This window comes from Ursus arctos, unplaced genomic scaffold (genome assembly GCF_023065955.2).
Source record: "Ursus arctos isolate Adak ecotype North America unplaced genomic scaffold, UrsArc2.0 scaffold_8, whole genome shotgun sequence".
Classification (NCBI taxonomy): Eukaryota; Metazoa; Chordata; class Mammalia; order Carnivora; family Ursidae; genus Ursus; species Ursus arctos.
The window spans coordinates 64,673,451-64,685,431 of NW_026623100.1; the positions used below are offsets into that span (position 1 = coordinate 64,673,451).

At 47.5% G+C, this 11,981-nt stretch overlaps 2 protein-coding genes across 4 annotated transcripts in view; both read right to left on the minus strand.

The window, feature by feature from the left end:
* Window positions 1-6,855, minus strand: part of TRIM54 (tripartite motif containing 54) — a 29,546-nt gene extending 22,691 nt beyond the window's left edge. For all 3 annotated transcript variants that reach the window (XM_044390805.3, XM_026520835.4, XM_057309111.1), the window contains exon 1: window positions 6,315-6,855. In XM_044390805.3, coding sequence (XP_044246740.1) covers window positions 6,315-6,482 — 168 coding nt within the window. In that variant the 5' untranslated portion in view covers window positions 6,483-6,855. The remainder of the gene's footprint in view (window positions 1-6,314) is intronic.
* A 2,098-nt stretch (window positions 6,856-8,953) lies between these two features.
* On the minus strand, window positions 8,954-10,639 carry DNAJC5G (DnaJ heat shock protein family (Hsp40) member C5 gamma). The gene is given in 5 exon segments (XM_026517217.3): window positions 8,954-9,006; window positions 9,510-9,651; window positions 10,014-10,259; window positions 10,261-10,279; window positions 10,527-10,639. Coding segments are annotated over 5 exon segments (573 nt in total).
* Window positions 10,640-11,981: the final 1,342 nt, after the last annotated feature.

The window sequence follows — 11,981 nt, forward strand, 5'->3', positions numbered from 1 at the left end:
TGAGAATGCATGCTGTGTTCTAATGGGATCCAGTTGCTTCGTAATCATATGTATTATATTTTATGCATTTAAAAACATTTTTCTTACGTAAACCACAGACATCGCCCTTAGGGTCCACAGGCTTTACAAACTGACAAAGGGGGTCCATGGTCCAAAAAGAAATTACTTCCTGCCCTGATTGTAAGTCCTACATAGTCTCACCACAGACAGGAGTTTCACACTAAGGTGTAGACGGCCACCTGCTTTCTGTATCTCAGAGCTGACCGTCTCCACATTGGACTAAAGATCTCTCAGCTGGCTAATATCCAGTTAGCAAAATCCCATCTTCTGCTTCTGTTTATCTTTCTATTTCAAGACTAAGAGGGGCGCCTGGGTGGCACAGCGGTTAAGCGTCTGCCTTCAGCTCAGGGCGTGATCCCGGCGTTATGGGATCGATCCCCACATCAGGCTCTTCTGCTGTGAGCCTGCTTCTTCCTCTCCCACTCCCCCTGCTTGTGTTCCCTCTCTCACTGGCTGTCTCTATCTCTGTCGAATGAATAAATAAAATAAAAAAAAAAAGAAATAACACTGTATGTTAACTAAGTGGAATTAAAATAAAAACCGAAAATAAAAAACACTAAAAAAAAAAATGCAAGTGTTTGTGGACGATTGTGGAGAAGGCACAAGGAACAGACCTGCTCTTAACTCGACGAACCCACACTTATATAATGCATCTTTGGATTAGTATCTTCTTTAAGGTATAAGTTTTTATAAACAATTGTGTAGAGGCATATGGCAACAGACCTGTACTTAAAAAAAAACTAATTAAAAAATAACTGATGGGCTCTACTGTATACAGAAATATCTTTGTTCTTTCCTGAGATCTTACATTTTCACAAGGAAGCCAGCCCCATAGAACAAAATTTCATGTGCCAATGAGGTGATGCATAAAGGACATTCCAGCACTCTAGGAAACAGAAGACCTAGATTTATGTCCCTGCTCTGTCCCTTTGTGTGTATGTCTATAGCCCGTGTCCTGTTCTCCCTGTAAAATAGAAATCACACCCATCCTATCTAACTCAAATGGAATCATGCATGTGAAGGTACTCTGTAAATGAGAAAGCACTGCACGAAGGGTTGTTAACAATCCTAAGGGGCGCCTGGGTGGCTCAGTCAGTTAAGCATCTGCCTTTGGCTCAGGCCACAATCCCAGGGTCCTGGGATTAAGTCCCGCCTTGGGCTCCCTGCTCAGTGGGGAGCCCGCTTCTCCCTCTCCCGCTCCCCCTGCTTGTGCTCTCTCTCTGTCAAAAAACAAACAAACAGACAAACAAACAAACAAAACCAATCCTAAAAGTATATACGACCACACAGAACCACAGAACATGAAATAACTGATCTTTGTTCCTTGTGGAGGATAAAATGGAATGGAGTAAATAAATGGAATTTAACTCTAAGCTATGTTCAAGGCTTTTGTGTGGCTTACATGCCATGAGCGGTCTTTTAGGTTGTATGGTGCTTCCTTTTTTTTTTTTTTTTTCTTTTTTCGGTAATGTTCCATAGCATCTAATAGAAATGTTCCATCTAGAAAGATGCTCTATGAGTTCAACGGGGAGATTTTGGAGGCTATCTCCCCCAAAATGATGACCTGGCCAATGATGTATAGTGGACCATGTAGGTCTTCTGAGCCAGACCTTCAGAATATACTGGAGAAACCATGGGAAAATGGTAGCAGAAGACCAGACATTTGGAGAAATGTTGAAGAGCCCTGGAAGAATTCAGATGTTGGCAAAAGCTGAATTGTGGGTGGAAGAGGGATTCTGAGTGGAGGGCTGGCTCTGCCTGACAGAATGGAGCAAAGAGCCTGGCACAAGGGGTCTGTGAGAGGAGACTGGCTGGAAGGAAGATCAAAAAGCAGAATGAGTCAAGTCAGGACACTGGTAACAGAATAGAAAATGCTTAAAAAATGGAAATCCAGGGGCACCTGGCTGGCTCAGTCGGAAGAGCATGCAACTCTTGATCTCAGGGTTGTGAGTTCGAGCCCCACATTGGGAGTAGAGATTATGAAAAAAATAACTAACTTTTTTAAGAAAAGGAAATCCATAGTAAGGTTTCTTGAATTTGTGAAATCAGATCATTAGAATTACAAGGATATTAAAGGTCAGTTTAAAGCATCCTTTTAAACTATATATGCGTAAACAGGCTTGAAGAGGTGAAACAGCCTAACTGACGTCACATGGCAAGAAAGGAAAAAGCCGGTGGGACTAGAACCCAGGAGCTAGACTCGGTCTAGGTTTTTTGTTCTCCACTAACCAAGTTTCTTCCGTCAAGTAAGCAAGATCCCTAGCCCTGCTACAAGGTAAATGTCATTCACAAACTTGCAGTGAACCAATTTCTCATAAAGGAGACCTCCATGGTTGGGCTGGGGAGGTCCGGGTGCCCTCAGGAGCAGCGGAAGTAGTGAAGGAGGCCTCTCCTGATGACTGCAGGCCCTCACAACGAACCCATGAGGAACTGGATTTCAGGAGGGACTGAAACAGAGTTCATCTCTTTCCCAGGCCACCCTTTATTAGAGAAGGTGGCCCCTTTCTTCATAATTCCGTATCTGCAAATCTCTCCCTAGATGGACACCTTCCAGAAAAGCTCTTCCTCAACAACCTTCTTCCAAGGCCTTCTGGTTGTCTGTTAAATTACAACACGTTGCAGCTCATAAGCAAGTGCCCACAGTAAAGTGGGGGCAGGTATAAAAATAAACTGAAGGCTTGCTTAAGGGAGTTTAGGACTGAATAGAGTTTACAAATACAGAAATGCAGGGGAAGATGTTTGTATCAAATTCCCACACCAACAGCTTTCCTCTAGTCAAAGTGCTTGGTTGCTGAGTGGGTGCAAGTGTGGAGAAAGACGGAGGGAGAAATTAGAGGGGGTTAATGTGGTATTTCAGTGTCTTTTCTCTTTAAATTCAGAGTGAGAGAGAGGGATTACAGTTCTAAAGAAAACTAGTTAAATTGTGATGGCAACTATGTAAAGATATGTGTGGCCACTGGGACTTGAAAATAATTTACAAAGGTGAAAATCACTGTGTTGGGGGAGGTAGGATTCTGGATGACATTCTCCCAAACCCTTAATACTGTTAAATATTTTCAATTAAATGTTCAGTTAAACATTTTCAAATTTGCTTTCTGCCTCTCTCATTAACCTGATGTTATAAAATCACAATTCTCTAAAATTCTTTTATTCGAAACAATTTTTAAAAAAAATTTTCAGTAATCTCTACACCCAACGTGGAGCTTGAACTCAACACTGAGATCAAGAGTCACATTCTCTACTGATTGAGCCAGCCAGGTGCCCCACAATTCCCTAAAATTCTTCCTTGTTGTCCATCACAGCAGTTTTTAGGACAGCAAAACACTGGACACCATCTAAATGTTTCAGAGGACTGATTTAAATAGACTGCGGTCAGGTCATAACAATGGAACACTATGCAGCCATTTTATTTATTTATTTAGAGCGAGGGTGGGGGAGGGGTGGGGAGAGGCAGAGGGAGAGGGAGAGGGAGAATCTCAAGCAGGCTCCAGGCTCAGCCCCACATGGGGTTTTGATCTCACGACCCTGAGATCATGACCGGAGCCGAAATCAAGAGTCGGACACTTCACAGACTGAGTCACCCAGGCGCCCCTATGCAGCCATTTTAAAACGAAGACGCAGATCTGAATGTGTGGAGATGGGACAACTGCCAAGAGAGAGTAAGTGAACAAAGGCAAATGTAGGACAATGAGTGTAGTTTACACACACACACACACACACACACACACACACACACACACGTACCTATCCATGGAAAATCTCTAGAAGGATACCCAAGAAAGCTGGAAATGGCTACCTCCATTTGGAGAAGCGAAATGAGGGCCTGAGGTGGTCACTTTTCATGATATAAACTCCTATACTATTTTTTAAAAAGTGTGTGTGTGTGTATGTGTGTGTGTGTGAGAGAGAGAGACACGGGTATAAGTTTTATAAGTTCTATTAACTTTCTAGGCAATGTTCTCAGGGTATTCTTCCTAAGTGGTTTTAAGATAGACTTACCAAAAGTCCTATTCTTGTTCCCATACTTAGAAAACAGACAATCTGATTATGCCTACAGTTGTCAAAATGTGGAGGCAATGTGTGAAAAAACTAAATATGCTCATCTTTCAGAGGGAGATCTACTGAGATGTATATACATAAGTGCCGCCAAAGAACTGGGTCAGCCTCCCACCAGGCTGCCCCAAATAAAGCAGAGCAAGGAAATGAGCTGTTCACTCTTCTCCTTGGGGGGGCCCAGGGGTGCTCTGCACTTTAAAAGAGACACATCAGTCCAGATCCACAGAACCATCCCAAAGCTCTGGGAATCATGTTGTTTCCTAAACATTATGCACAGGGTTCGACCCAGTCCTGGCTCTCTCTGGGTGCAATCAGTATTTCAGAGCTTCAAGGAACCAAGATGGTGTTCCTGGATACAGAGCATTGACTTGAACAAGGGAGGCCACTTAAACATCCTCTAGCTTACATACAGAAAGCCTGTCCCTGGGACCCTCTCTGCCTGAAGAGACTATGTGCCTTGTACTTTAATATCCTGGCCACATTTTTTTTTTATAGGACAGATTACCTTCGCTTTCAAAACTTCTCTTTGCTTTCATGTATTTCAAGATCTAATGGAAGGATGCTTTGCTACAAATTCATCAGAAGGGATGGCAAAATCTTGTTGTCATTCCCTCCTGGGCCTCTCAGCCGGAAGGATGTTCAGAAAGATACTTAGTCCAAGGGGAAACTAAGATGGTGGGCAAGGTGGAGCCTCTGGCACATGACTTGTCCAGGATGCGCAGACAGGGCGGTCAGCCTTTCCCAGAAAGGGAAAATCACTGGCTCTGAGATATTCTGGAGCCAAACAATGTAATGGCCGGTTTAGACACACAGAAGAAGGGGAGATAGAGGGGCGCTTGGGTGGCTCAGTCGGTTAAGCATCTGGCTTTGGCTCAAGTCATGATCCCAGGATCTTGGGATTGAGTCCCAGGTGGGGCTTCCTGCTCAGCAGGGAGTCTGCTTCTTCCTCTCCCTCTGTTGCCCCCCCCCCGTTTGTGCTCTCTCACTTGCACTCTCACTCTCTCAAATAAATACATAAAATCTTTTTTAAAAATGTTTTAAAAAATAGGAGATAGGAATGGGCCTTAACAGGAAGATGGCAGACAGCAAAGGGAGGTCACAGAGCACAGCTATGGGATGGCCTGACTTAGCCAGTGCATTGATTTTTTCCCAAACATGCTGCCCCAAAGAACAAAAAAAAAAAAAAAAGAGCATTTTCTTGGTTAAGTTAAAAATCATTTGTGTTGAACACATGTCCTCCGGAATTCTGATACAGTTGAAGAGTATGTGTTCATGATGTTCCCTATCACTGCCATGCCTACTAAGCCAGCCAGCTTCGGTCTATTCAGAGGTTTTACTTCATTTGCAAGGTGTGTATGCTCCCGCACACACACAGGAACATGCTCTTTCCCCCTTACTCTCTCTGATCTTCGTTCCAGTGGCACAAGACAAGAAAGAAAACCCATTTCTAAACCATTCTCTTATATGCTGCATTTCTTTCTGAAACCAGCAGCTAAAATGGCATCTGTGAATTTGATCAGCTATGCTTTGCCCCCGACCTCAAATAAACCAAAGCTGGTTGCATTTCTGTGCATTCTCTTTACTTAAGTGACCACAATCCTTTTTAACCAGCAGGCCCCTCAATTGACCAATGTGGAGTGGGCACAGGAGCGAACTTCAGTTGGGGAGAATTTCCAATCTCCCGCCCGTCTAACTCTGCCCCCGAAGATGGACGCGCTGAGCTTTGCCTCAAATACAAATCGTTTCATCATGGACTTTTCTTATAGGGCTTATTTTGTAATGTTTATCTTATTGCTATTTTCTCCAAATCTTCCATATCATCCTCAAAATCTGAAACCCCAAACTGGAATGCCAAGTCCGGCACAGACTGCCGCACAGCCCGGTACAGCATCACCTCCCTCCCAGGTTCTAGTTTCCCTGGGGGTCTGCTTCCCTGTGCGGACACCAGCATTCCAGCTGCTATCCATGCACACATCACTGTCCTTGCCAGCCTGCAGAGCAGCTGCTGACTCATGCTGACTGTGGGATCTCCTGGGACCCCAGATCTTCTGCTCTTCCACCAGGACAGCCACCGCCCACCTCACAGAGCACTCTGCCCATGGCCTGGAGTCTCGGCCCAGACCCGAGGGGCTGGCTCCCACAAAGGTGCGGGCTCTCCCTGGCCCCGCCCCCCCCGTGCCCCCACCGCCCCAGCCCACCTGGAAGACGTCGTTGGCGCACTTGCGGCACAGGTTGTGCTGGCAGGGCAGGATCACCACCGGTTTGGAGAACATCTCCAGGCAGATGGGGCAGATGAGCTGCTTCTCCAGGTTGTCCATGCTGTGTGCATCCCCTAGCAGCGGCTTGAAACCCACTGTGAAGTTCATCCCCTCAGCGATCTTGCCTGCCCTGGCCTTGGCCCTGGTCCTGGCCTTCCCTTACTGCCTCTGGACCCTTCCTCGCTTACTTTAGACAGTCCGTGGATTCTTAGGTTCCCTTCTACCGCTCACTCTTGAAATAGCTCTGCTATCTCTCCTGTCCCTTCCTCCAACAATTCACCTCGTCCTCCGATAGCTGCTTTCCAACACTTCTCTGTATTGTTTGCTCTGTACCCCAGCCAGGCACATGTAGCTAGCTTTATCTGTCCCTCCCTCCCTGAATGACTCTGTCCCTGAAAATTTTCTCCTTTTGTTCTCCAAATGACTCTTGTTCACTCTATGGGCAGCACTGTTTGTCCCTTGCTTCCCAGAGAGGAGATTAATTTTAACATGGGGGTGGGGAACAAGGGGCATCTGCATGACATTCCAAATCCCAATTTAGCTCATGTAAGGCGAGCCACAGCTGTCACCGAGTGAGTGACCCTGACTCACTTGGGAATAGCAGGGGTGAGCTTCATTGCTTATGGTGAAAGGTGGGTCTGTGAAGGTGTCAAGCTCTCAGGCTCAGAAGGCTCCTGAGAGCCCCTGACCCCCATAAGCATGCTCTGGCTTGGGCTCTTCTTCCAGGGCAGTGATGCAGAATCTAAACTGGCCAGGATGGGGGGCACCATGCATGGCTCAGGGTGGCAGGAAAGATCTCACCAGACCCAGTGCCTCCAAGGCTTAGCCATGACCCTCACCCTCTTCCACTGAACTCTGTGATTCAGAACAGGGGCACCAGAGATTAGAGGGAAAGGCTCTGGTCCAACACTTCTGGCCCATTTTTGTTCTTGCCCAGAACTTTCTTGTATCACCCTAGGAAAAGAAGCTAAGGACGCTAGAGCTGGCAGTTGCACCAGGGCCTGGAACGACCTCGTGAGCATGCCTCTGAGAAAGTGTGGGAATTTGGTCCATGAACACATCACTGGAGCCACTCCAAGGACTTTAAATTTGTTAGGAAATCGAGAGAAGTTGAGCTGAGCAGAAAGGACCCGAGTGCCAGGAACCTATTTTGGGCACCAGGGGAATTGGTCTCCGGGGAAATTTTAGAGCGCTGACAAAGTCATCATCACAAGGCTCCGGGAAGCCTCTGCCTCAACTCCACAGTTGTCCTACACTCCTCCTCTCCAAGGCAGGCTGGTCTCACATGTGAGCACCAGCCCTCCGTCTTTTTCTCCCATGGGCCTTCTCCTCTATCTCAGGCACAATTCGTCTTTTTGGGGCCCAACAGATGCATTGGGTTGGACAAAAGCTCTTTTATTTACTGACATTCCTTAGCCCTTCTCCGAGTTAGGAGAGAGAAGTCTGAGGAGTTATTTGGCTCTGACCTTGGGTGGATGGGAAATAAATGGTGTGGAGAAGATGAAACAGGCAGTGTGAAGAGGCACGAATGGGGAAAGGGTCTGTAAAGTATTGTCTTTTCACGCCCCTGTTTTAAGAACAAAATATATGGTGATCAGCCTGCATGAGATGTGGTAAAAAAGGAAGGAGGCAAGCAGGCATTGATATATGAACTTCAGTCAGCCCACAGGACGCATGCTAAGGGAAGCTGTGCTACGGTGCAGTCCAGAGAGAATCCAGAGGTGGGATAACTACCCCTACCCCTCCAATGCATTCATACTATGCCTGAGTTGACTCACGGTGGCATGGAATGAGGCTGACAATGTCAAGTGCATGGGCACCAGAAGAAGGTGAGACCAGCCCCAGAAAGGTATGCCGGTGTAGGAATGAAGCTGGCACTAAGTTCTTGGTGCAGCGTTGCAACAAAGGAGGGTCAGCTGGTATAGCAGTTCTGGGATAGGATCCACCCTGCTCAGTTATCAGGATCTTGGTGGAGATTATGCAAGTAGCTCAGGGCCCCTACCAGCTGAAATTGGCCCAAATCCCAAGGCACAGGAAAAAGAATGCTCGGGGGGAAAAGTCTGTCACCACTGCCTGAGACCTCATAAGGGTAGAGATGGGAGGGCTGCTGTCTAAACAGATTAAAATTGGGACTGGAGCTAAAAAGAAGAGTAGCTGGTGACCCTGTATTGCCAGGGTCAGTGATACCATCAAGGACAGAGGTGGCATCCTCACTGGGATAGATGCCATCAATGCTTCTGAAGTTGGGATTCTTATAAGAAGAGGGGCAAATCAGGGTCAATGTCAGGACAGGCTACTTGCTCCCCTCTTCAACGTGTCCAGTGTGTTGGGCAGCAGAAGGCACCCTCTCTGGGTGAGCACCTGGGGGCAAAAGAGGTTGGCATCTTATTAAGCAGAAAGAATGATGATCCAGAACGCAAAGCAAGCCCCCTGCAGGTAAGAATATAAACACCTGAAATCCATAGTATAAGATATAAACTTTCTACTAATGACTCATCGGAAGTTAGTGTATGTTCTTTTCTTATCCTTTGATTATTGGGGCATTTTAGCTTCCATATATACTCACTCCTCTTCGTCTTTTAGAAATCGTCTTCACTATCATCTTGATCTCGTCTAAAATTTCTTTTGTTTCCTATGATGGAATTTGAAAAACACATATATGAATATTTAGTAACAATTTTTAGTCTAGCAGTGAGAAAACCGTTACCTTGCAGTTACATATCAGTATCACTAGGTGGCACTATAGTGAACTTCAGTCAAGCCACACTTCTAACTGCTCGGGGTGGGGATGATCTCATCAGACACTTACCTTCTTTTCCAGTAAAGGCAGTAAACTTCATCCTCTAGCTTGTCTTCAACGACTGCCTTTTCAAGGGACTCTCCCACCCATTCTTCACCTGAACTCCCACCCCATTCCTTAGCTTAACAATCATGAGAGGCCAATATTACATTCAAACTGTCAGCTGGTGGCATAAGCCCCTCAGAAACCAACCGTATCCTCTTCTCTTTCTCTTTCTTTTCTTACTCTTTCCCTTTCTTCACTTTGCCTCAATACTGACTTGAGACTCCCATATTAAGGGTTCAGAGTTTCACCCCCAACTAGCTCTTACCTCAGGCGCTGTCTATGGCTCTCACCTGCCCTCGGAGGCTGATTCTGGACATTCTGCTGATATCTTCTGGCAACATCCTCAGACGGTGGCTTAAGTGTTCCACAGCAAAAGCAGCAGCAGCAGCAGCAACAGCAACAGGTGAGCAGAGCGCACAGGAGGACCAGTGTCTGAAAGGTAGGAAAGAATGGCCTCAACCCAGCATTTCTTCTATAGTTCTATTCCAGCTCCCCTCTCTCAATCCTCCTGGCACCCAGAAAATGAGACAACAGAAGCATCTATCCTGGCAGAGATGGGTCAGCGATCCGAGATCCCTCCTTCCTTATTTTTTTAAAGATTTATTTATTTATTTATTTGAGAGACAGCACAGAGGGAGAGGCAGTAGACTCCCCACTGAGCAGGGAGCCTGACACAGGCCTGGATCCCAGGGGCCTAAGATCAAGACCTGAGCCAAAGGCAGACGTTTAACCAACTGAGCCACCCAGGCACCCCCCTCCTTCCTTATTTTAAGGGACCAGGAAGAATCGTATACCTTGAACCAACAACTATTCATCGTAAAATAGTATGTGACACCTTCTTCGCCAAAGTGATCATATATATATATTCCCAATGAGCCATGCCGGTCGTAGATTTTCCGCTTCTTAGGGTCGCTCAGTATGGAGTGGGCTGTGTTGATCTCTTTGAATATTTCTGCTGCTTGAGCGTCCCCTGGATTCTTGTCTGGATGATACTTTAAGGCCAGTTTCCTGCCCAGGCAATACCCGAAAGGAGGGTGGGGAGAGGATGATTGGGAAATGGCTGGGTAAGGAGGGCAGGATGAATGACAGGGATAGGTCTCTAGATGTGAGGAAGGAATGCATAAGTGCGAAGAATGGAGGCAAACAGCCCAAGTCTAAATTCCTTGCCGTCCACAATGAAAAGGATGATGGCCCCATCTAACCCAAAGTGAAGGCCTGAGGATTTAAAAATGGGTCTGAAAGCAAGGTAGAAAGAGAAGGGCTTAAGGGGGGCGAATTCCAGGTTTAATAAGAGGCTGGGTCTGAACCTGTAAGCCTTTTTGATGTCTTCAGGTGAGGCACCTTTCTTAAGCTCCAGCACGGCATAGAGGGTTGTCCCAGTTTTGGACAGCTGGCGGGCTGCTTCATCCAAATGAGCCATGATCTGGGTTAGAGGAGAAGAACCATTTTTGAGAATTTCCACAGGCAAGGCCATGGAGAAGAGAACTTCCAGTGAGGAAACTCATTGTGTTCAGGGGCTAGGCAGGTAAAACGCGTACAAAGGGACAAGTATAAGACAACAGTAAGTGGGCTCTGTGACTAGCAGGAGAATGCAGGTGACCAGAAATGATATCCAAATTTTAAAGTGGAAACACCTCCTCACATTTCCCAGCATCCTTCGGCTACACAGCCCTCCAGACACCCCACCCACATCGTGGGGAGGTGTAAGCAAGGGGAGTTCTAAACCATGGGAAGAGAATGATTTTGTCTGGAACTACTAGTATTTTAGGCAAACAGCGCTGGGCCTGTCCAAGCTCACTGCTGGGTTGGAAAGCCCACGGCAGCCCAGGGCTTGATCAGGTTGGGTCAGGAACCGGGGAGATGAACCGTTCCCAAGGGAGAAACAATTCAGACCAAAGCCTGAGCCACCCAAGAGAAGCCAAGTGTCCCAAAGCGAGGCCGGAGAGCGGTGATGCAGCTAGGCCAGAGGCGTTCTTCTCCTCCTTAGCCTCCTCTCTCAAACCTCGGAGACGGGGCAGCGAGGAGAACATCAAGGAATGACGACCAAAGCGAAAGGGGTAGCTTTGGGGGCCGACCGGCCAGGGACCACGCAGCAGGTCCCCAGACAGCAAGAGAGACCTTGCGAGGCTGTGGCCCATGAGAGCCGAGGCAACATGGTCAGAAGGAAATGCTCTGGTTCCCAGATGCCCTTTGGCTCCGTGTGGACTCCCCGCCCGGCCTGGTGCTCTACCTCTAGCTCATAGACGTCTCCTCACCTGGGGAGGCCTCACATAACCTCCATCCGGGTGTGAAATTTCACACCGCTGGGGTCCAGCGGCCAACTGCGCTTGCGTGCTGCGCCAACTCTCCGGGTCGCTTTTTGGCGCCACCGGAAAATCTGTGCGGTGAGACTACGTGGACCCTGGGATTTATTTCGCTCCTGAGCGTAGAGATCAGCCCTGCGCCAGCGGCTGTGCTACGCGCTACTACGCGGCCAGCTCTTCCGGTGGGCGTGGCCTGGGACGGGGGGCGGGGTGGGGGGTAGGTAATCCCTTCTACTGTGGGGGAGGACCGCTGGTCTTGGTGACCCGCAGGTCTCGTCCACTCACCTAAGGAAACATATTGGGCTTGCACGCCGCGGTTTTATGAGAGGTATGGCTCCTGCAAGCCTTTCTCAAGAGGTGTATTACCTTCCCTGTCTCTTTTCGCAGAGTTTAGGGGTCTCCGCTTTGTCCTTTTCCCCCCTTCCACCTGGAAACTCCTACACATCCTTAAAGACCCAC